Source organism: Erinaceus europaeus, chromosome 21, assembly GCF_950295315.1.
Source record: "Erinaceus europaeus chromosome 21, mEriEur2.1, whole genome shotgun sequence".
NCBI lineage: Eukaryota > Metazoa > Chordata > Mammalia > Eulipotyphla > Erinaceidae > Erinaceus > Erinaceus europaeus.
Window position 1 is genome coordinate 14,905,191 of NC_080182.1, and position 24,049 is coordinate 14,929,239.

At 44.5% G+C, this 24,049-nt stretch overlaps 1 protein-coding gene across 5 annotated transcripts in view; it reads left to right on the top strand.

Annotated features, from left to right (window-relative positions):
* Positions 1-24,049, top strand: part of RARB (retinoic acid receptor beta) — a 463,751-nt gene that overhangs the window by 420,047 nt on the left and 19,655 nt on the right. For all 5 annotated transcript variants that reach the window (XM_060180445.1, XM_007517120.3, XM_007517128.3 and 2 more), the window contains one exon: positions 12,527-12,687. In XM_060180445.1, the coding sequence (XP_060036428.1) occupies positions 12,527-12,687 (161 nt within the window). The remainder of the gene's footprint in view (positions 1-12,526; positions 12,688-24,049) is intronic.

Below are 24,049 nucleotides of genomic sequence, written 5' to 3' on the forward strand. Positions count from 1 at the left end.
AGTAGGTGAATAGGTGAACGTGGGTTCACTCTGGTGATCCTTTGCAACTTCTGTCTCCATGTAAGATTCATATTCAGAGAAATCATCTCCCAAAGTCATGTCTACAACTTTGGGGCCCTGTGTGGCTTACATAGTTGCTGTCCTTTAGGAAGACTGCAAACCAGGTAGTGGCCACTATCTGGTTCTCTTGTCTTTTATTAGTTAGTTACAAGGTACATCAAAGGAACTCCAAGACAGCTTAAATTAGTAAGAAGTGTGATAGTTTGTTTAAGAAAGCGAATGATGTTTAAAGGGAGCAAGATGGACTAGGGAAAACTACATAAGGTAGCACCATAGAGCCTCCTCTAACTAACATTCTTTTGTTTAAAGTGTTCTCTTAACTAACCTGGCTAAGAAAAGCTCGGCAGAGTTATGACTGCAGTGTTAGCAGGTCAAGTACCCTCTCATTCACATCAGGTATCAGATTGGGTGTGGCCTGGATCTTAGGCTCCATTGACATCTATCCATATTTGAGAGAAGTTGCATACCTCTGCTGGCTATGCAGAATAACTAGATCATGGTTTGCATAAGGCTTGCAGCAAATAGAAGTCTGGCACGCTGAGATAGCTTCCCTACTCAGTTCCCTAACCAGTAAATGGACAGGTAAATAGATAAACAGATGGAAGAATAGATAGCCAATAGATGGATATATAGATGGGCAAACTAACACAGGAAAACAGATGGATATATAGATGGGCAAACTAACACAGGAAAATGTGATGGATATATAGATGGGCAAACTAACACAGGAAAATGTGATGGATATATAGATGGGCAAACTAACACAGGAAAATGTGATGGTAGATGATTCAGTGGATGGATCAATGGATGGATTTTTTTTTAAAACCTGCAGTTTAAAAAGACTTCATGGTTTCTCTCCAACTCACTGTTGGAGAATTCCTTTTAAAATGATATTGAGAGAGCACAGTAAAATAGCTCACCTGAAAGTGTTCCTGTTTTGTCATGCACTCAACTAAAGTTTGAGCCCAGCTTCTACTGCATTTGGGGGTGCTTCAGCACTATAATATCTTTCTTTCTCTGTTCTACCTAAAAAAAAAAAAAAAAAAAGGCAGCTCAGAGTAATAAAATTCTGGAAGTCACAAAAAAATGTATTAATATAATGACCTTAAAGTCTAAGAGTCAACATTAAGGAAATATAATCAGTAAATTTAAACTCACCCAATTTTTTATTGATTTAATAATGCTTCATAAGACCGTCGGATAAGACGGTACAAGCCCATACAGTTCCCACCACCAGAGTTCCACATCCTATCCCTTCCATTGGAAGCTTTCCTATTCTTTATCCCTCTGGAAGTATGGACCCAGTGTCATTATGGGGGTGCAGAAAGTGGAAGGTCTGGCTTCTGTAATAGCTTCTCCACTGGACATGGGCATTAGCAGGTCTTTTCATACTCCCAGCCTATTCCTATCTTTCCCTAGTGGGGCAGGGCTCATCTGCTCAAGGAATTCAGGTTGGCATCATGATAGCATCTAGAACCTGGTGACTGAAAAAGAGATAAAATATAAAGCAGAACAAATTGTTGATTAATCATGAACTTTAAGGTAAGAGTATTGCAGATGAAGGTTTGGGATCTCCGTTTTGGAAAAAGCTAGTGAGTCTATTTTAGGTATATTCCAAAGAGCCCATGACTTTACAAGTTTTTGCCTGAGCCCAAAGCTAACATGCAGGTGGGCTGAAGTTATTGTCTGGGGAGATGGTGTCAAAGTTGGAAATAGGACTAGAAAGCTGAATTGGAGAAGAGAGTAGCTCCCAAATATGGGAAATGTCTAAATATTATTAACTGTAAACCCCACTGATTTGATCTGGGGCCTATATTCAGTGCAGGAACCTGTGTGACCTCTGCATCTCTGTCAGTCTGAGCTCACATTCCAGGGTCATAGCTAGCAACATTCTAGGCTGTACTCATTTCAGAACCAGTGTTCCATGAATGGCGGAGTATGCTGACCCAGCCTCCTTCCAGAGAGTGGGCAGTCCCTACTATTGTTGTTCCACATTGAGGAAAGGTCCTGTAGAGACCCACAAGAGAGTCCATGATGCTGTTCCTAATGAAGAGGGCTAGCGATGGTAGGAGAGGGGTCTGTTAGAGGTCTAGGCCCATCATATCTATGTGGGAATCCCAGGGTCTCCTGACTAGGGCCCCAGGGGATACACCCCACAATTATTTAGAAAGAAGATTGTGGTTAGTTCATGACCAATCATATCCAATAGTAAATTAGCGTATATCTCAAACATGTTTTGCCAGCCCTCTAAAAATTAAAATGAATGGAGTACATTTAGAACAAAATCTATGCTGAATAATTAACCTAACTGCTAATTCTCAAACTCCTTCGAAGCTTTAATACTCCAAGGACAGAATGAGAAGCACTTAAGGGTATACAGACTGGCATAAACCATCTTAAGTATACTTTCTAAAGTGTCTTAAGGTATGAGTTTTTCATTTAAACTAAGTATGTAATGTAAATACATATACTCACATGTAAGCCATTTCTCTAATGATTTGGGTTCCTAAAATTTATTTGACAATACACAGGAACTTCTCCACACTAATTTCATGAATAGGTTATTTAGCAAACATCAGCAAACCCACAGTTCACTTGTCTAATCTCTTAGACACCTCATGGACACATAGATGACTCAGGTGGAGATTTGAGTGTGTCAAGCAGCATCTAAGAAGGTTGAATCCCAAGGAAGTGAATAAGGCCAGATCTGTTTATTAAGCAAGTTCACACAGAAAACCCTACCAAAGGGTGGAGACCACTGAAAGTTTAAAAACAGACCAGTCTACGTGTGTGTGTGTGTGTGTGTGTGTGTGTGTGTGTGTGTGTGTGTGTGTGTGTGTGTGTGTGTGTAGGACAGAGAGAAATGGAGAGAGGAGGGGAAGACAGGGGGAGAGAAAGACAGATATCTACCTGCAGACCTACTTCACCGCTTGTGAAGCGACTCCCCTGCAGGAGGGGAGCCGGGGGCTCAAACCTGGATCCTTATGCCAGTCCTTGTGCTTCGTGCCATGTGCACCTAACCCGCTGCACTACTGCCTGACTCCCTCTACTTGTGTTTTTTTCTTACCTTTCATCACATGGTACCAGGCCAGAGGACTGGTCTTGCTGCTCTTTTTTTTCTTCTTTCCTTACTTTTCCCCTCCTTTCTTTATGTCATTTCTTTTAAAAAAAAAAAAAAAAAGAAAATCTTTTTGGGGGATTAATGGTTTACAGTTGATAGTAAAGTATAATAGTTTGTACATGCATAACATTTTCCAGTTTTCCACATTCTTTATGTCATTTCTTCCCTTCATTCCATCTCTCCGTTGTTTCTTCCCACTTCCTGTCCTTCACTGACATCTTAGCATCGTGTATTTCCAAGCATCACAAGAGCATTAAACTCAAAGTCTGCACTATATGTCATCAGTGCTGCATTTATTTGGGCTGGACATGCTTTATTTGATTCAACACCTTAAGTAGCTGCAGGACTTGGTAAATATTTGGTCAATGAATAAATTGGTCTAAAATGTCTGCTACTTGGAAGTACATGTTAGACTACATTACAGTTATTTAATTATCTCTTTATATTCCCGCGCGTGATAGACAGAAGGACCGGCGTGAGGATCCCGGTTCGAGCCCCCGGCTCCCCACCTGCAGGGGAGTCGCTTCACAAGCGGTAAAACAGGTCTGCAGGTGTCTGTCTTTCTCTCCCCCTCTGTCTTCCCCTTCTCATTCCATTTCTCTCTGTCCTATCCAACAGCGACAACATCAATAACAACAGCAATAACAACTACAACAACAAAAAAGGGCAACAGAAGGGAAAATAAATAAAATTAAAAAGCAAGTAAATAAAATATTTAAAAAGAAAAAAGGAACACACCCAAAAATGCCCATCCAAATCTGCCAGTACAGACCAAGAAGGAAAAAAGCATCTTGGGATGATAAAAGGACCTCTTGTCCAGAAAGAAAGTAAAATCTAAAAGTGACCAGTGCAAGGGAAATAAATGTGTTGTTTTGTTTTGTTTTGTTTCAGTTTTCTAATATTCTTTTATAAAAAGACAAGCTGTAACTACATGACAAAATGGCATGGAGTCCAAAACTATTACCAGTTTCATTACTGAGAGTAGGAGAGGAAAAAAAATAGAAAAGTGAGCTATGCTACTATCACACAGAGACAGCTTTCATTAAAAAATGAGAAAATACTTTTCGGGGGGGGAGGGGACAAGGAAGATGTAATGAATTTGTAATCATCACAACAAAAAGTAGATCATGTCAAAAACAAGATCTATAGTTTCATTGAAAACTCAGAGGATTCTGTGAAAAATAAAAAAATATATGTTAACCAAATTTTGAAACTAATGTAGCTAATCATGTATATAACCTACTATATCATTTTAGCATTTGCATTAAGTTACATGTTTGGGGTGTGTATTATTGTGAATCACCGTCTGAATATATTACATTAAATCCCCCATCAAAGTTCAATTCTGTGGCTGGCTAAATACTACTTTGCCATATGCATAAGCCAGGTTCTAGCCTTACCCTTTCCTTGAAGGAAACTTAAATGCTATAGTCTCTTTCTTTCTCTCTCTTTCTCTGTGCCTCTCTGAAAAAACAAACAAGCAAGCAATCTAAGAAATGGAGAGTTCAGTTCTATCCTTTACCTGCAGTTGGTCCAATAGTATTCTTGACAAAGTATCATCCAAGTAACAAAGTGGAATAAAACCAGGTTTGATCATCTGACCACCAGCACATGAAAGCACCATGTGGGTTGGGTGGTGGCTCACCTGGTTGAATGCACATGTTACAATGCATAAGGACCCAGGTTCAAGCCCCAGGTCCCCACCTGCAGGGGGAAAGCTTTGTGAGTGGTGAAGCAGTGTTACAGGTGTCTCTCTGTCTCTCTCCCTCTATCACTCCCTTTCCTCTTGATTTCTTTTTTTTTTATTTATAAAAAGGATACACTGACAAAACCATAGGATAAGAGGGGTACAACTCCACACAACTCCCACCACCAGAACTCCATATCCCATCCCTTCTCTTGATAGCTTTCCTATTCAAGCTATCAAGGGAAATGTGTTTAAATTGTTTTTGAAAGTTTTGTTCGTACTATATACACTTCAATTATAAAGAAATATTTAACATCTGTACATTTTGATATTTCAGGGATTTTTGATAAGCATTTTGAATAACTTTAAGAAGCTGAGCTAGGCTGGTAGTTTCTTGTTAAACTCTTAGAATGCTGCGTCCAGACAATTTTCCCTCCAGACTTGCATAGTTAATGCTCTGTAAAAATGCTAAGCATGCTGTCTGCTTGGTCATGAAACACCAGGCCATCTGTCTCTTACATTTCACATGTGTGGCTTCACATCTCCTTTGAAAGTCCAGTTTGGAGCCATCTCCAAGGGTGTTATTTGAACCTCCCCTTCCCTAATCCTGAAATCAAGACCCCGTGGAATCATGCATATAACAGACTGATGGGTGCCCCGTCCTCAGTTTGATCCAAAATACAGGTCCTGTTAGTGACAAGGAAGAGAACCCAAACTTCATTTACTAACTTCATTCCTCTGCACATTTGTTCTGACTCCTACCAGCACTCACTCAGCAGCAAGTGCTGTAATCGGGAAAGTCACAGCTTCCACTTTCAGGGAGACTCTGATCCCCAATGCCTGGGCACCAATTCCCAATGCTAAAATTAGTGGGAAAATGTGTTCCTATTATTCTTAGATTCACCTGCCTTCAAATCCATGGGTAATTCATTTATATAATTTGTTAAGAGCATGATCTTCAGACTGAGTTAAAACCACCAATTCATTTTGCCTTTTTCTTTGAAATGTTCCTTACAGCCCCCAGTCCCAGAAAGAGCTAATCACCAACTGCATGGCCCATTATTCTTATAGTAAAAAGAGGTGAAGAGTCAAAATGAACAAATTCCAACCTCTAATATGCAAGCTGTAATAAATAGTCCATTATGCTTCCGTTGCTAAACTGAATAGGGAGAACACTGTTGACTGTATTTTCCTCTCTCTTTTTTGGATGGGCAGGAATCTTTAGCCTTGCGTTGTTTTCATCTCTTCCTGAATCCAAGTGGAATCCACATCTTTGCATGTGTCCTGCATTAAATTTTTATTATGTGCATGGAAATCAATACTGGAGATACATGCACAAGTGCACACATTAAAATGAACACGACTTCATTTATTTCCATGATTAGACATTCAAATAAAAGTGCTTGGGTGTCTGTTTTCATATTCATAGGTCGAGATCCGTACATCAGAGGTATTTGTATAAGTGACACTTTTATTACATTCATTTCATTTGCAATATGATAGTGGCTCGTAAATATGTTACTTTTATGTCACAAAGCCTGATTTGTGGCACTTAGTCCTCACAAGGAGAATACTTGGTGTTTTATGGGGCACCTTTCATCTAAGAAGCACTTTGCCAGCTTTGGGAGGGTGTTCCCAGGTGTGGGACGCATGCTTTGACCCATTGCCTGCACCATCTGCATCATCAGCTTTCTGGCTCCTGCAGTGGGTGGGGTGGCATGGGGTCAAATGGGAGAGCCCCCCTGCAGGCCCAGAGGAGGTGACGACATGTTCCTTGCTGGAATAAGGAGGCTCAGGGCAGCACCATGTTGCCACTTTCAAGCCATGTCATTTGATGAGTCTCTACCTTGCGTGACGATGTCCTTCCCAAAACAACGTGTAGAGTCCTGCTGTGGACTAGATGACAGATTAAGCCTTGAGATCACAGAGACGAGTGAAACCTGGTCCTTGGACTCCAGATATTCGCAGAAGAGCAGAAAAGGGCTAGTGGTAGAGACTCTGAAGCCATGGTGAATGTTCTCCCCCTCCCCCACACACACCTCTGTGTCCTCACAGAAAGCAGACTGTCGACCCCCAAAGTTGTCACTGGAGCAGGTTCCTGCCAGTTGCAATCAGAGGAAAAGAGACCCACCATCAGACATCACAGTTAGCCTGGCGGATGTCAGCTGCACATCCTAGGGGGTAGGAGTGAGCACCTCTGCCTTGCATCAGCCCCCCCCCCCCATCTCTCTTTCCCTCTCTCTCCCCTCTCACCTAAAAGTCTACACACACACAGGGACTGGGTGGTGGCACACCTACTTTAGCATATATATATATGTATATATATATACATTGCCATGTGCATAGGCCCAGGTTCAAGCCCCTGGACCTCCCACCTGTGGGGTTGAAGTTTCATGAGCTGTAAAGCAATGCTGCAGGTGTCTCTCTCCCGCTCCCTGCCTCCCCATTGCCTCTCAGTTTCTTTCACTGTGTCCTATCAAGTTAAACAACAATGAACAAATAAATACTTTAAAGTACATACACGTATATGCTCACACACACAGAGCACAGTGGGTAAGGGTAACAGCCCTCCTGATTATTGAGTTCTCACTCCCCTCCCTCACATAGCTACTGACTTGGCCTTGATTTTCTGATCTGCAAAATAGCAAAGTAAGGGAGTCAGATGGTAGCGCAGTGGGTGAAGCGCAGGTGGTGCAAAGCACAAGGACTGGTGTAAAGATCCTGGTTTGAGCTCCTGGCTCCCCACCTGCAGGGGAGTCGCTTCACAAGCAATGAAGCAGGTCTGTAGGTGTCTGTCTTTCTCTCCCCCTCTCTGTCTTCCCCTCCTCTCTCCATTTGTCTCTGTCCTATCCAACAATGACAGCATCAATAACAACAACAATAAAAAAAAAAGCAAAGTAACACTCTACCCCATCAAGTCTAATCACCTAATATGAACAGAGAATTTCAAAAGGAAGCACAGGGAAGCCTTTGTAATGAACACTTTCAATGTTCCAAATAACAATGCTCCAGTAGATGGGTCTCAGTATTAAAAAAAAAAAAAAGTGATGTCAATGTTGTGATTATGGCGATTACTATAGCTGTTATTATATGATTAGCTCTTGTTGTACACCATTAGTTGTGAGCTTACTGGCACTCAGAATCCTCTCTGTGGTCCACTACCTTGTCCTTGTCCCCATGGTGTATGATACATAGTAGATGCTCAGAAAATAATTGTTCCCACCATACTAGAACAAACTTCAGTGCTGTGGTGTCTTTCTCTCTTTCCTTCTGTCTCTCTCAGAAAAAAAAAAAAAAAAACAGCTTGAAGAGGTGAAGCCCAGTCACAACAATAACAACAGTAGTAGTAATAATTTTTGAATAAATGGATGAGACAAGAGGGATGGAGAGAAGGCTCAGTATTTGACCATAAGGCTTACATGCTTGAAGCCCCAGAGGCTCCAGGTTCAATGCCCAATGCTGCCAGGTATCAGAACTTAGCACTATTCTGATCTACCTCTCTCTTCCTCTCTTTTTCTCCTCATTCTCTCTCATAAAAATAAATAAATCTTAAAAAAAAAAAGCTAAGGGACAAATGAGTTCTCCTCATGTCTGTGTTCCACAGCGGCTTAAACTACCTAGTACAACAGCTGCTGAGGCAACGTTTACAGCATTTTCCCACAAGTTTTTGAATATTTATGTCATTGAAGCATTGTCGCCAGAGACGTTGCTGTATTTTGCAGTTGCAGAGAAGTTTTGATGATCCCAGAAGACTTTTAGTCACAGAGGCAGTCATTGAGTAGAGACCTCACTTTGGAAGGCAGAAGTATCTAGTAGCTACACACTGACACCCCCCCCCCCCCCAGCAGTGGGTTTGCTGCTAAGGACCATCTGAGATTGGAGCTCCAAAGCATCAAGAGAAGGCTCTGTTGAGGCAGCAAACTGTGGGTGCTATCCCTTTACAATACAACCTAAAGTGTCCCCCCATTTCTGCCGAGCAGCAACTCAACGAGGTCCCTTTTTCACTTGACCTCGCCTCTCACTGTTTTGCCTTGATACACATACACACTGGTAGCAACTCAGAATGTCCCTTGCCCTCTTTCTCTCACTCCTTGTCAGCTACCTCACTTAGGTTGTTTTCACTCATCTGAATTGTCCTGGTGGTTTATTTATTTATTTGTTATTGTTGTTGTAGTTATTATTGTTGTACTTATTGATGTCGTCGTTGTTGGATAGGACAGAGAGAAATGGAGAGAGGAGGGGAAGACAGAGAGGGAGAGAGAAAGATAGACACCTGCAGACCTACTTCACCGCCTGTGAAGCGACTCCCCTGCAGGTGGGGAGCTGAGGGCTCGAACCGGGATCCTTATGCTGGTCCTTGTGCTTTGGGCCAAGAGCTCTTAACCCGCTGCGCTACCGCCTGAACCCCCCCACCCCGTGGTTTTTTTTTAAAGGGTTATGAGTAGGGAGGGAACACTTGGAAGCACAGATGCCACTATCTGTGTGATAGTGGTGATGCCAATATGATGACTATGATGATTCCAGGCTTGCCTGGAGAGTGGGATTCTGGGTAATCTTATCTCTGGATCTTCTCTGCTTTCTTGATTATTTGACCAAGAGACTGACTTGACTACTTTCAAGCATGGTAATTTTTGGACCTCAAGTTCTCTAGAGTGTAGAAGTTGGATTATCAGGGGCCAGACAGTGGCAGGGGGCCAGACGGTGGTTCACCTGGTTGAGCATACACATTACAGTGCACAAGGACCCAGGTTCAAGCCCCGGGTCCCGACCTGCAGGAGGGAAGCCTCACAAGTGGTGAAGCAGGGCTGCAGGTGTGTCTCTCTGTCTCTCTCCCTCTCTGTCTCCCCCTCCGCTCTCAGTTTCTCTCTGTCACTATCCAGTAAATCAATAAAATAATTAAGTTGGATTATCATTCCTAGATCTCCTAGTTCACAGTGATATTCAGTGAATTAGATTCTTAAGTTGTTCCAGATAGTGACTGATGCTTTTTCGGCGATAAATAAATGGTGTTTTTGGTAGAGTTGTTAAATGGTCATGTCTACGATGTCTTGGCTTTGATTTGTGGTCATCTACTGTTTAGAAACTTGTGGTTTCCCTCCAGGCTCTAGGCTTTTTGTTGTCATCATTATTTATTTATTTATTGGGGAATTAATGTTTTGTATTTGGCAGTAAATACAATAGTTTGTACATGCATAACATTTCCCAGTTTTCCGTATAACAAACAACCCCCACTAGGTCCTCTGTCATCCTTTTTGGACCTGTATTCTCCCCCCACCACCACCACCAACCACCCCAGAGTCTTTTACTTTGGTGCAATATGCCAACTCCAGTTCAGGTTCTACTATTGTTGTCATCATTCTTGTTTTGAGACATAACTAATACAACCTAATACTCACAACTTTAAGTGTACAGTTTAATGGCCTATAGCCTATTCATAAGTTTTGTATTCATTTACAGTGTACTCAATACCACTATCTGACTCCAAAATCTTCTCATCTCTACAACCAGAAACCTTGGCCCATTACTGTCCAAGTCCTGCCCTCCTATCTCAGCTTTTCGCAGCCACCATTCGACTTCCTGTCCATGACTGTGCTTACAATGAGCACCTCCTACAGGAGGAATCATACAATAGGCCGTCTTTTGTGACTGGCTGCTTTCACTGAAGATAATGTTCTCAAGGTTCACTCAGGTTTTAGCATGTGACAGAACTTTATTCTCTTCTGTAGTTGACCACGTTCCGTTGTATGCCTGTATGCCACCATGTTGTCACCTTGATCTCAGTTGATGGATATTTGGGTTGTCTCCACTTTTCAGCTATTGTGATAGTGCTACTATTAGGAGCCTTTGTGTTTAAGTTTTGCATGGATACTTTTTCCTTTCTCTTAGGTATGTGAAGCTACTTGGTTAGAGGGTAACTCGTTTTTCCTTTTCTTTTTCTTTCTTTCTTTTTTTTTTTTTGAACTATCAAGCTTTATTCCTCAGGATTCTGTTTTGGAAGACTTTCGCTGCTGCCGAGACTTAGCTTTTGTGTTAGCTAAAAAGTATGACTATTGGCAGAGGCTGGCCTGAGAAGGATGTCTAGTGACCTGCACCCAGGGCCCCGGTACACATGGACCCTTCCGGTGATAGCCTCCCCTCACAAACCTGGGCCTGAAGAAGGCCACCACCAGATAGTTCAGTCACTGTGAGCTACTTCTTCCCAGAGCTGGTTGTGTCCTCTGCTCTAAACCATGCCACTCTCCACCTTCTCTTCCTCCTCCCCTGGGAATGGTGTAGCAGCACATGGACCGGTCTGCACTGGAAGAGAATTCAGTGCAGCCTGTCACCTCACACTGTCTGTGCCACTCGCTGTAGCTCGGGAGTGTCCTAAGCCTCTAAAATGAAAGCAGCATTTTAGAGTCTCGAGGGGAAGGAAATGGGTGCTTAGGAAATGGGGTTTATTCCCCCTCCTTCATTTCTGCCTTCTCTTCTTTTTCATGATATATACTCTTATTTATTATGTGTTTACTGGATACAGACAAATAAATTGAGAAGGGGAAAATAGATAGATAGATAGATAGATAGATAGATAGATAGATAGATAGATAAACAGATAAACTTGCAGCACTGCTTTACCATTTGAGAATCCCCTGCAGGTAGGGACTAAAGGCTGGAACTTGGATCCTTGCGTAAGGTAAAATGTGCACTCAACCAGTCATGCCACCACATAGCCGCCCCCACTGCCCTCTGTTCTGAGAGGTATATATAGACACTGTTGGGGTTTTTTTTTTCCAGTACCATTCACTCTTTCTCCTCTTCTCTTCCCTTTTCTTCTTCTCCTCCTCCTCCTCCTGCTTATCTCTCTCTCTCTCTCTCTCCCCCCATATCTTTCCTTTCACCTTTCCTCCTCTCCCCATGCCTTTGTTTCATTCTGCTCTCAGTTCCTGCCATAAACAGAGCGTTGGGATCTTCCTGTGTAGATAGGGAAGAGACAGTTTGAAAGTCTCCCCAAAAGAACACTCTTAGGGGGAGGCATTCCAGGCGAGTTATAGTGGATCCAGTTATAGTCCAATTCATTTTGCATTACAGACTCCTTTGCATACACACACACACACACACACACACGGACTCCCTGTAGGAGGTTGGCATGGTGTAGTTTTATCTGCTGGTCTCCCTGGGTTTCAGTGCCCTTCCCCAGGAGACTGTAGCCAGAATAACACTGGGATTTGAAGGCATCTGCGAAGCCTGAACCCTAAGAACAAGTAGGGGTTTCCAGGACACTGGGTGCTGACAATGTCTGGGGATGAGCTCATCTGAGTGTGGAAAGGACATACACTTAGTAAGGGTCTTATAGGCCAGACAAGACATGGAGATAAGCAATGAATGAGTGGATGGATGGATGGATGGATGGATGGATGGATGGATGGACGGACAAACAGTTTTCAGCTTTCCTAGAGAATGGGTTGGCACAAACTCCTACACGAAAACAAACCCCACTCTCTGCCTTCCTAACTGCCAAACATCTTCTCTTGCAAGATGTATTTAGAAGATTGTGACATGCTTTTATTAATCCTAGTGTCAAATGGGTCCAAGGTAATTTTGGGAGATGGAACCTCCCATATTGGGCAGCACAGACCCAGCCAGTAGTGACCCCTTCTTTGCTTTGTTTCTCATTTCAGCTGTCAGGAATGACAGGAACAAGAAAAAGAAGGAGCCTTCCAAGCCAGAATGCACAGAAAGCTATGAAATGACCGCAGAGCTGGACGATCTCACTGAGAAGATCCGGAAAGCTCACCAGGAAACCTTCCCCTCTCTCTGCCAGCTGGGCAAATATACCACAGTAAGTGACACTTCCACACTCAGGCTTCTGGGAGAGTGGGCACGGATTGCGTGCACACACACACATACACTCTGTACACTGGGCCTGATGTGGACCTCCACGGAGCTCAGCGCAGGATGTGTTTGTGGACTGAAAGAAGCTCCCCTAGGGCTGCCTTTCTCCATGTGAAAACTCTGGGACAGTCGCTGAGTAGGTGTTTTCTCTGACTCAGCCATGCATGCAGTCACTCAAGAAGCACAAAGTGCAAGATAAAACAAGTGAGCCTCTAGGGATGTTGGAGCAGTATGTTGTGGTGAGAGAGAGAGAGAGAGAGAGAGTGAGTGTGTGTGTGTGTGTGTGTGTGTGTGTGTGTGTGTGTGTGTGTGTGTGTGTGTGTGTGTGTGTGAAGAAAAACTGAATTGGTAGTGGTAGCAACAGATCTAAGTTGGGAGTTAAAAAGTTCTGCAGATACCTATCACAAGGGAGTGAGAACTTGTACCCTTGTGCCAACAACTGTACTGTAAACATCGACCCCACCCAATAAAATAGCATAATAATTGTTTTAAAAACAAAACCTGGTGGTCAGGGAGGTGGCGCAGTGACAAAGCCACTAGACTCTCAAGCATGAGGTCCTGAGTTCAATCCCTGGTAGCACATGTACCAGAGTGATGTCTGGTTCTTTCTCTCTCTCTCTCCTATCTTTCTCAGTAATAAATAAAATCTTTAAAAAAAAATTGAAGTAGGAAGGTGACTCAGTGGTAGCATGCATATATGAGAATCTGGGTCCAGTTTCTGACACTATAAAGGAAGAAAAAAAATTTTTTTAAATAATGAATTTGAGCTCTTGTTGCCTATCTGCCAGACTTCATGTGAAACATTGGCCACAGGAATCAAAAAGAGAAGGTGGCTTCTCACAGGGACTCATGTTTTGGGAAAGACACATGCTGTATGAGAGAGGTTAGACCCAAAGAGAAAAAGGGGTCAGTGGTTTACTTCTCTGCAGAGACTGGGTCTCACACAAGCACCATTTTACAGCTCCCAGGCTGCTTTTCTAAAATTCAGAGAAAGACAAATTCCACAGCTCCTCTGGGTGGGTGAGTGGGGTTTCCCTCTGCTCCCTGTGTTTTGATGTCTTTCACTGAGCTTAGAAGAGAAGCGAGTGGAGGAAGAGAGAGAAGGTAGATCCAAAAGTAGGATTTATATGTTGATGGGCCTGGGATGTGCCAGTGGAGACATCATGAGGTACTTAAAAATTTTAATCATTTTTAACACATATTATATTCACTGCTGTATATTCCCACTAAGTGAGGCATAGTAGACCCTCAGTAAACGCTTATTGAATAAATGAATGGCTATAACTAGAATGTGTCCCTGTGGTTCACACTACAAGTCTGATAATACTGCCAGAAGGCTTCCTCTGGCTGCTTTGAGAATACATTAGCATGTTCACAATGGCAGATGGGAGCTGGTGGGTAATATTCCTGCTTCCTTGCCCCTGGGAGAGGATGCTGCCTAGGTAGTCTCAGAAATCCCACCCAGAGCCCCTTGACAAAATGGCACCCCGGTTGCCCATGGGGATGAACTCTACGGACCCACCCCTTGGCCTGCCCGGTTTCCTTTCCCACAACCCCCCTCCAGTGCTTCCAGGATCTCTTCCAAAATAAGCTTCTTGCATTCAATTTCTAGTCTTCAAACCTGCTTCCGGTCCAAGATAGGGGTTTCTCATTTCCTCTTTAAGACACCAATAGTCTTCAACTGGGTTCCTTTATCCTAAGTACTTTGTAGGAAGAGAGAGAGAGAGAGAGAGAGAGAGAATGAGTAAGTAACTGGGGCCTCATGCATGCTTCATTTCAATACTCTCACGCTGACTTACGTTCATTCAAATACACACCATAGCCTCCACCAGTGCTGTGACACCCCCACACGTGGCCAGGACTTGAATCTGAGTCACACACAGAGCAGAGCAGGTGTTCTACTCAGTGAACTTTCTCTCCAGCCCTCTGCACCTCTTGTGACCAAGCAGAGAGACTGAAAATACAAGTTCCATCTCCTGTGGACCACCCCTGAGTGGAGGTGTGGCCCTGCCTCTTTCCAAGGGCACTTTCAAGAGATGAAAGCTGCTCTGATCCAGCTTCTCCTCTGACGTTTGTCTGCTGATGCAGAGATCAAGTTCTGTTTTTATTGTAAACATCTCTCAGTCCTTTTTGAAAGTAGGTGGGGGTGTGGGGATATAAATAGATAGATAAATAAGTAAATATATATGAGCCTCCTTAACAAGTTTCCTGTAAGCTCTCATTCCAAGTTGAGTATCTTTAGAAGGAGGGTTTTTTGTTTGTTTGGTTTTTTTTTTTTTAGATTGGCAGTTGCTTCCACTGCAAGGAAACTTCCTGCCATCTTACTAGACTGGCATCCTTATCAGATGCCTTTGCAGTAAGTGGGCAGAGAGGAATCTAAAAAGGCAGCAAGCCACCCACTGCAGATCCTTTACAGAGAAGGTCCTTCTTCTTGCCTAATCAGGCAAGATTTGGTCAGGTCCCAGGAGGAATGGGTGGAGGCGGCAAAAAGAGATACCCTCCGTTCTCCCCCTCCCCTAGCTGGACTGGCGCTCACCTTTGTGCTTCAGGCTAGTCTCCTCAGAAAAGCCTCTGACCAGTGATCCTCCTCCAGATTCTTTAAAACCAAGAGTGAGGAAGATTCCCTATGGATAGCAGGGGAGTGGCTTTTTCTTGATGAGTTCTACAAAGTATGGTAAAGGAGCCCACCAAGGAAGCGCGCCGCCTCTGAAGCTATTTCCTCTGCTTCCTCAGGACAAATGCTAACCCCTCCACCATTTGGGCTTTAGGGCTTCACAGAACAAGTTCAAATCTTGCCTTTGCTGCTTAGAAGTTGTAGGATTTTTTTTTTCCTTCAGGGTTATCGCTGGGGCTCGGTGTCTGCACTACGAATCCACTGCTCCTGGAGGCTATTTTTCCCATTTTGTTGCCCTTGTTGTTGTGCTTGTTGTAGTTGTTATTGTTATTATTGTCATAGCTGTTGTTGCTGTTGGGTAGGACAGAGAGAAGTCGAAGGAAGGGGAAGACAGAGAGGGAGAGAGAATGATAGACACCTGCAGACCTGCTTCACTGCTTATGAAGCTACCCCCTGCAAGAGGGGAGCTGGGGGCTTGAACCAGGATTCTTACCCTGGCCCCTGCACTCTGCACCATGTGCGCTTAACCCGCTGCACTACCGCCCAGCCCCCCCTTTTTTTTTGGCTTCCAGGGTTATCACTGGGGCTCAGTGCCAGCACTATGAATCCACTGCTTCTGGCAGGGCCATTTTTCCATTTTATTGAATAAGATAGAAATTGAGAGGAGGGGAGGGAGATAGAGAGGAAGAAAGACAGACAGACACCTACAGACCTGCTTTACTGCTTGTGAAGCGAACCCCCAGCCAGTGGAGACCCAGGGGCTCGAACCTGGATCCGTGAGCTTAGTACTATGTGCCCTTAACGAGGTGTGCCACCACCTAGCCCGCTGAAGTTGTAGAACTTTTGGAATTGCCCTTTAAACCGCAGCCTCCTCATCTGTGAGGAATGTGAGTGGGGCCAAACTCATGGGGTAGTGGCCAGCTATCCATGAGAAAAGTAGGTCAGAGCACGTGCTCAGATACTGGTGCAGAGGAAGTATACGAAGCGGGCAGGTTTCCTCTTGTTCTGACGATGAATACTTGGTCATTTCCATAATGCCCCACGGCCAGGCTCTGGAAAAGTCTTGCAGGAACAGGAGAGCACCTTCTCATCCCAGGCCTCTATGTTTAGTTCCCTCTGCTCTGCCATGTATGCTGGCTGCTTGCTCCCTCACAGGGCTTGGTGTCACATGATCAGCCCTCCCAGGCACTTGTGGCAATGACTCATGGAGATTTAAGGAACTCTTAAATTACGCAAAGATGGCTGCCAACAGAACTGTTAAACCACTGAAAGCTTTGAGAGGTATGCGCTCTGAAAAGCAGTGCTAGCCATTTGGGGACTTGCTTCCTTTCTATAATTAATTAATTAACTAGTTAATTAATTAATTAAAAAGCAAAAGCTATCATCAGTCAGAGATCAAGAACATGAAAACTGGCAGATCAGCTCACCAGTGTGTCCTGGAACCTCACCTCTCCGGAGCTCTAGCCCACTAGGGAAAGATAGAAATGGGCTGGGTGTATGGATTGACTTGCCAATGCCCATGTCTAGTGGAGAAGCAGTTACAGAAACCAGAACTCCTACTGTCTGCATCCCAGAACAATCTTGATCCATACTCCCAGTGAGGGAAAAGTGATGGGAGGAAGAGGCTAAGAGGGCTTTGAGCTCCAGCTCCACCAGCTCCCAGGAGAGAGGAAGAAAAGAGGAGGGACATTTGGATGTAGTGATAGGGTTATTTGTGGCTTGGAGGGGATGAGGGGACTGGACCTGGAAGGAAAAGGGAGCAGTTGTGTACAGATGTAGACAGACAGCTGTAGAGATGATGGTTAGCCCGTGTCTGCAGCCTTGGGAGAACTGCAGCGGGCTGCAGTAGGGGGAGAGGGGATTCAGAACTCTGGCGGTGGGAACAGTGTGGAATTGTACCCCTGTTGACTTGTAACTTTGGAAATCAATATTTAATTACTAATAAAAAAATTGGGGGAGTCCGGTGGTAGCGCAGCGGGTTAAGCACACGTGGCGCAAAACGCAGGGACCAGCATAAGGATCCAGGTTCCAGCCCCCGGCTCCCCACCTGCAGGGGAGTCAGTTCACAGGTGGTGAAGCAGGTCTGCAGGTGTCTGTCTTTCTCTCCCTCTCTGTCTGCCCCTCTCTCCATTTCTCTCTGTCCTATCCAACCACGACGACAACAATAAAATAATTAGGGCAACAAAAGGGAATAAATAAATATAAAAAATTTAAAAAAATTAAAAAATTGGAGGGGCCAGGTGGTGGCACACCTGGTTGAGCACACGTATTACAATGCGCAAGGACCCGGGTTCAAGTCTCCGGTCCCCACATGCAGGGGGAATGTTTTGAGAGTGGTGAAACAGTGCTGCAGGTGTCTCTCTGTCTTTCTCCCTCTCTATCACCCCCTTCCTTCTTGATTTCTGGCTGTCTCTACTCAGTAAATAAAGATAATAAAAAAGGTTTTTTTCTTTAATTGGGAGGTCAGCCTTTGAAGAGAGAAGCTGTCCTACTGGAGTAGATGTTTGGGGGAGTCACAGACCTGAGTTCTTATCATCCCCTCCTCCACCTCTCAGTTGTCTAACCTTAAATCATCTCTGAACTTCTGCGAGCCCTGTGTGTCTTGCTTTAATCATTTCTTCATTTTCCAACACACACACTTTCCCTATGTCATCTGTACTAGTTTCTTAGGGCTGCCGTCAACCAGGTGTCTTAAGACAATAGCAATTTACTGACCCACAGCCCTGGAAACTAGGAGTTTAAAATCAAGGCGTCAGCCGAGCCATACTCTCTCATGACTCCAGAGGAGGATTCTTCTTGGCCTCTGATCGTTCTCAATGTAGATGTTGTTTTGTTTTATTTGTTTGTTTTTTTCTGATCGTGGCAATGCTCATCTATGGCTCCTGTATCATGGCAGCACTGGGAGTTGAACCTGAGACCTTTTGCAGGCAAGTTCTGTTCACCACCACCCCATCCCACCCCACCCCCATATACACACACACAATCTTTCTGGCCTAATGTTGAAGGTTTTCTTTGGAGGGAGTGGGGATTTTCAGCATGTAGATAGATGCACTACTCCATTCATTCCCTTCTCTTTACTTGGCCATCTTCTTGTGAGTCTTCGTGTAGTGTCTTTCCTCTGCATAGGCCAGTCTCTGTCCAGATTTCCCATTTGTTTTCTAAGGGTATTGGTCATTCTAAATTAAGGCCCGCATTAATGATGCCAGTATAAGTTCATTGTGACTGTGTAGGTACTGTATCCAAATAAGGTCACATTCTAAAGTTTGGGGTCTTGGGGCTTCAGTATATCATAGCCGAGGAGACTCATTTCAGCCCGTCACACTTGCTAAGTGCAGAATTGGAGTGCACAGCTGTCTCTCTTTTCCACACTTAAGGATAATTTCTAAATAAACTTTTGTCACACATTCAGTGAGCTTTCAGAACCTCTGGAAGCACAAGTCTTTATCTTTTTTTAAAGATTTTTATTGATAAAAAGGAAACACTACCCCACCTGCAGGGGAGTCGTTTCACAGGTGGTGAAGCAGGTCTGCAGGTGTCTCTCTTTCTCTCCCCCTCTCTGTCTTCCCCTCCTCTTTCCATCTCTCTCTGTCCTATCCAACAACAACAATAATAACTACAACAATAAAACAACAAGAGCTACAAAACGGGAGTAAATAAATAATTTTTTTTAAAAAAAGGAAACACTGACAAAAAGCATAGGATAAGAGGAATACAACTCCACACAATTCCCACCATCAGAACTCCGTATCCCATCCTCCCCTGATAGCTTTCCTATTCTTTATCCCTGTTTGAGTATGGGCCCAGGGTCATTATGGGGTGCAGAAGGTGGAAGGTCTGGCTTCTGTAATTGCTTCCCCGCAGAACATGGGCATTGGCAGGTTGATCCATACTCCCAGCCTGTCTCTCTCTTTCCCTAGTGGGGCAGGGATCTGGGGAAGCAGGGCTCCAGAACACACTGGTGGGGTCGTCTGCCCAGGGAAGTCTGGTGGGCATCATGTTATCATCTGGAACCTAGTGGCTGAAAAAAGAGTTAACATATAAAGCCAAATAAATTGTTGACTAATCATGAACCTAAAGGCTGGAATAGTTCATATGAAGATTTGGAGGTCTCTGTTTTATAGATAGTAGTCTTATTTTAGTTATAGTCTAAAGAGCCCATGACTATACTAGTTTTTTTGTTTATTTGTTTATTTCTCAGCCTGACATCTGATATGCGGGTGGATCCAAGTTATTGTCTGGGGGAGATGATGTCATGCCTGGAAAAAGGACCAGAAAGCTGGATCAGGGAAGAGAGTAGCTCCCTAATATGGGGAAGGTCTTTATCTTTTAAACGAACATGTTTCCTGGACACCATGTTAAGTGCCTAGGATATACAGGAGTATTTGGAGAAAGTACAAGATGACACACTTCCTGTCTCAACTTAAGAAACATAAACTTGTTGGTGTATTGCACCAAAGTAAAAGATTCTGGGGTGGGCAGGAGGGTTCAGGTCCTGGAACATGATGGCAGAGGAGGACCTAGTGGGGCTTGAATTGCTATGTGGAAAACTGAGAAATGTTACACATGTACAAACTATTGTACTTTACTGTAGACTATAAACCACTAATCCCCCAATAAATAAATAAATAAATAAAAGAAATATAAACTTGATGGGGGCTTGGAGGGGGAATTGCAGTCCTAGGTAGGCAATTGTGCTGTGAACCATTAACCTCCTCAAAAAATAGGGGGAAAAAATAATTCTAAACTCTGGTGGTCCAGAAACACCTCTGAAATATTTTTAAAATAAATTTAATACTGACAAAACCATAGGATAAGAGGGATACAGCTTCGCACAATTCCCGCCTCCAGACCTCCACCTCTTCACTGATAGCTTTCCTGTTCTTTAACACCTCTGAAATATTACCTTCAAAAGAAATCTACATGCTCGCCCTGGCTTCTAGCCAGAAAATAGAAACGCTTTGGAGTCAGTTCCTGGAAGTCCTCTCTGCCTGCCCTCAGCCTCCTCCCTTTACCCGTTGGTCGGAGCCCTTTTTGCCCATGGCTGGGCCATGCCTTGAGACAGCACAGGGAAGCTGCCAAGCTGCCATCCTGCAGTGTTGGAGGCATCCAATTCTGGGGTCAGTGCTGGCTGTGTGTTGGGGCCTTTCGGCCTCTCCTCCCACCGGCGGACATACCCCAGTTGGTACATTCCAAAGGCAGTGTTGTCATAATGCCTAGATCAGTGTTTGTTGACCACAAAAGAGAGGCTGGCACATTTCCTTTGGTCCACAGCAACTCTGGGGATCCTTTAACTCCCTTATGAAAGCATCTGGAGTTTCCACCCAGGAAAAGGGAGAGCACTAGGGTAACAGAAGGCCTAAGGTAGGAGACAGGAGATTCAGACGAGGAAATCAAAGGTGTGATGGCAAAGAGTGAGAGGGGTGGTATGACGCAGGGGTGGGGAACCAGGTTCCCTGCTGCCTGCTATGAGTCAGTTCACCTTTGGGCCTCTTCCATAAGCCACTTAACTTCTCTAGGCCTCAGCATCAGCCAGATGGAAGGCAAAAGTGCCTGCCTCGTGATTTGTTGTGAGAATTCATTGTAACGTATTTAGAACAGCACCTAGCTCGGGGTAAACCCTGGATAAAAAATAGTTACGGGAGTCGGGCGGTAGTGCAGCAAGTTATACGCATGTGGCGCAAAGCGCAAGGACCTGATAAGGATCCCAGTTTGAGCTCCCAGCTCCCCACCTGCAGGGGAGTCACTTCACAAGCAGTGAAGCAGGTCTGCAGGTGTCTATCTTTCTTTCCCCCTCTCTGTCTTCCCCTCCTCTCTCCATTTCTCTGTCCTATCCAATGACAACATCAACAGTAATAACTACAACAACAATAAAAACAAGAGCAACAAAAAAAGGAAATAAATAAATATTTTAAAATAGTTACATAATATGTATACAGGGATAGGGAGATAGTTCACCAGGTAGGAGAACATGCCTTGCCATTACTATATTGCACATGTTGCTATGTTGCACATAGGACCTGGGTTTGAGCCCCAGGTAACCACATGGCAGTGCCTGCCATGGGGAATCTTCAGGAGTGGTGGAGCAGTGCTGCAGTGTATCTCCTCTATCTGTCTGTCTGTCTATCTATCTATCTGTCTGTGTCTGTCTTTGTCTCTCACCCAGGTTTGAACCCCAGGACCATATGGGAGTCGCCATAACATCAGAGAAAACGCTGTCGCTTTGCTGTCTCTCCCTGTCTCTCTATTTGAATGAAAAAGCAGCCCAGGAGTGGTGAAACTGTGTATGTGAGGGGCCCTGGCCACACGCACACACACAACATACAGCATGGAGAAATGAAATGTAGATGCCAGGAACATTCTGTAGAAACAACTTGAAAGGGCATCAGCCTCTCAGGAAGACAGAAGTTGCAGATGTTTCTAGGGTAGCAGGTCACCTGAGTGGATGTACCCAGTATTCCCTTTACATCAAGGAATCCTCACTATTAATTTAAAGAAATGTTATAGGGGGCCCGGCAGTGGCGCAGAGGGTTAAGTGCACAAGGCGCGAAGTGCAAGGACCCGCAAGGATCCTGGTTGGAGCCGCCAGCTCCCCACCTGCAGGGGGTCGCTTCACAAATGGTGAAGCAGGTCTGCAGATGTCATTCTCTCCCCATCTCTGTCTTCCCCTCATCTCTCAATTTCTCTCTGTCCTGTCCAACAACAATAACAACAACAACTAGGGCAACAAAATGGGAAAAATGGCCCCCAGGAGCAGTGGATTTGTAGTGCAGGCACCGAGCCCCAGCAATAACCCTGGAGGCAAATAAAAAAAAAAAAAAGAAATGTTACATAGGGCCATCAGGTGGTTCTCCCTGATGAATGCACATATGACTAAGTACGGGAACCTAGGTTTGAGCCCTGAGCCAGTCCATGGTAGTACCTGCAGGGCAGGGAGTATGGTAGAGCAGTGCTGCAGTTTATCTCCCTATCTCTCTATCTCTCTGTCTCTGCCTCTCACCCTCGATCTAGAAGAAAGAAAAAACTGGTTGTCAGAAGCACCGGAGTTATGCAAGGCACTGAGCCCCAGTGATAATAAGCCTGGTGAGAGCACAGAGTTGCATTTCCTGCCCAGCTGAAAAGGAATACAAGGCCACCCTGAATAAATCACTGGAGTCCCAGAAGCCAGCACACATGGGATTTTAAGAGCACTTGTGATTCCACTTCCATTTACAAGGCTTGTTCTGAAAGTAACATCAGAAACCTAGCACAGGGCCAATGAAAGGGATCCATTTATGCAACTACAGCAAAAAAAAAAAAAAAAAAAAGCTCATTGAGTTGGGTTTTCTAGTGGGATGGAGCTTTTCTCCCTGGCAGTACCCCGGGGCCTGACGGAAGAGTCCCTCCGCCTGGGCTACTGCATATAAGATTTGTGAAGAGTCTGCTGTGCTCTGTTCTGGAAGGGAGAAGGAGAGGGGCTGGAGGGGGTTCGGGAAGACCTGTCTTCCCCTTCTGCCGTGACTGTGGCAACCTAGTTGCCCACACGGGTATCTCCCACCATCCCATTTCTCTCTCTCGCTCTCTCGCTCTCTCACTCTCTCGCTCTCTCGCTCTGGTTGTCTAAAGTGCTGCTGAAAGCCCCCACCCCCTCCCAGCTCTCTCTGACTGCCTTCATGACCAACCCACACAGGCCAAGCTCTCCATTTAGTGCAGCTGGAAGATAATATATAAGCCATTGTAAATCTCGTGCCGGTGAATTTCACCGCTGGTATAATAAAACACCGGGTTATTTTGTGTTTTATTAACTGCCTCTTGCCTTTGGTTTGCATAATAGTGAGGTAGAGTTGCATGCCATTCAGACAGCTGGGCATTATTTTTAATAGAAGTTTCGACAGGCGTCTTCCTCTCTCCGCCCCGAGCATGATAAAGCAACCTGATCCCATGCTGATGAAGACTCCGTTCACACTTGCTGGGTCAGAGCAATGTCTTTTTTTCCAGATGGATACTCTATTGTAAAATGATTTCCCGCCGTAAGCACGCCTCTCCGTCCCTCTCTTCCCTGTCATCTCCCTACGAACCGGATAAACTGCCTATTAAATTTAATTACCGCCCAAATGGGTGCACATCTTGATCTTCTGTTCCCCCGAGTGCGCTGTATTCTGCCAAGGTCCTTGAGGAAGGAAGAAAATCAATCTGGAGGATGCGTGCTTGCTTTCTGGAAAGAACTGTGGAAGGCAGAGGTGGCAGTTGTGTTTTACAGGGACCCTGTAGCATCTCCCATGAAAGCTGTGCTTTAGGGGATTGGGCGGTAGCGCAGCGGGTTAAGCACACATGGCGTGAAGTGCAAGGACCAACTCAAGGATCCTGGTTCAAGCCCCCGGCTCCCCACCTGCAGGGATGTCGCTTCACAAGCAGTGAAGCAGGTTTGCAGGTGTCTGTCTTTTTCTCTCCCTCTCTGTCCTCCCCTCCTCTCTCCATTTCTCTCTGTCCTATCCAACAACGACATCAATGGCAACAATAACAAGAATGACAACAAGGGCAACAAAAATGGGGGTGAAAAAAACACCTCCAGGAGCAGTGAATTCGTAGTGCGGACACTGAGCCCTAGTGATAACCCTAGAGGCAAAAATAAATAAATATAAAATAAAACTAATTAATTAATCAGTCAATTAATTTAAAAGATGTGCTTTCAGGCCTTTCTCGCCAATATTCAAAACAC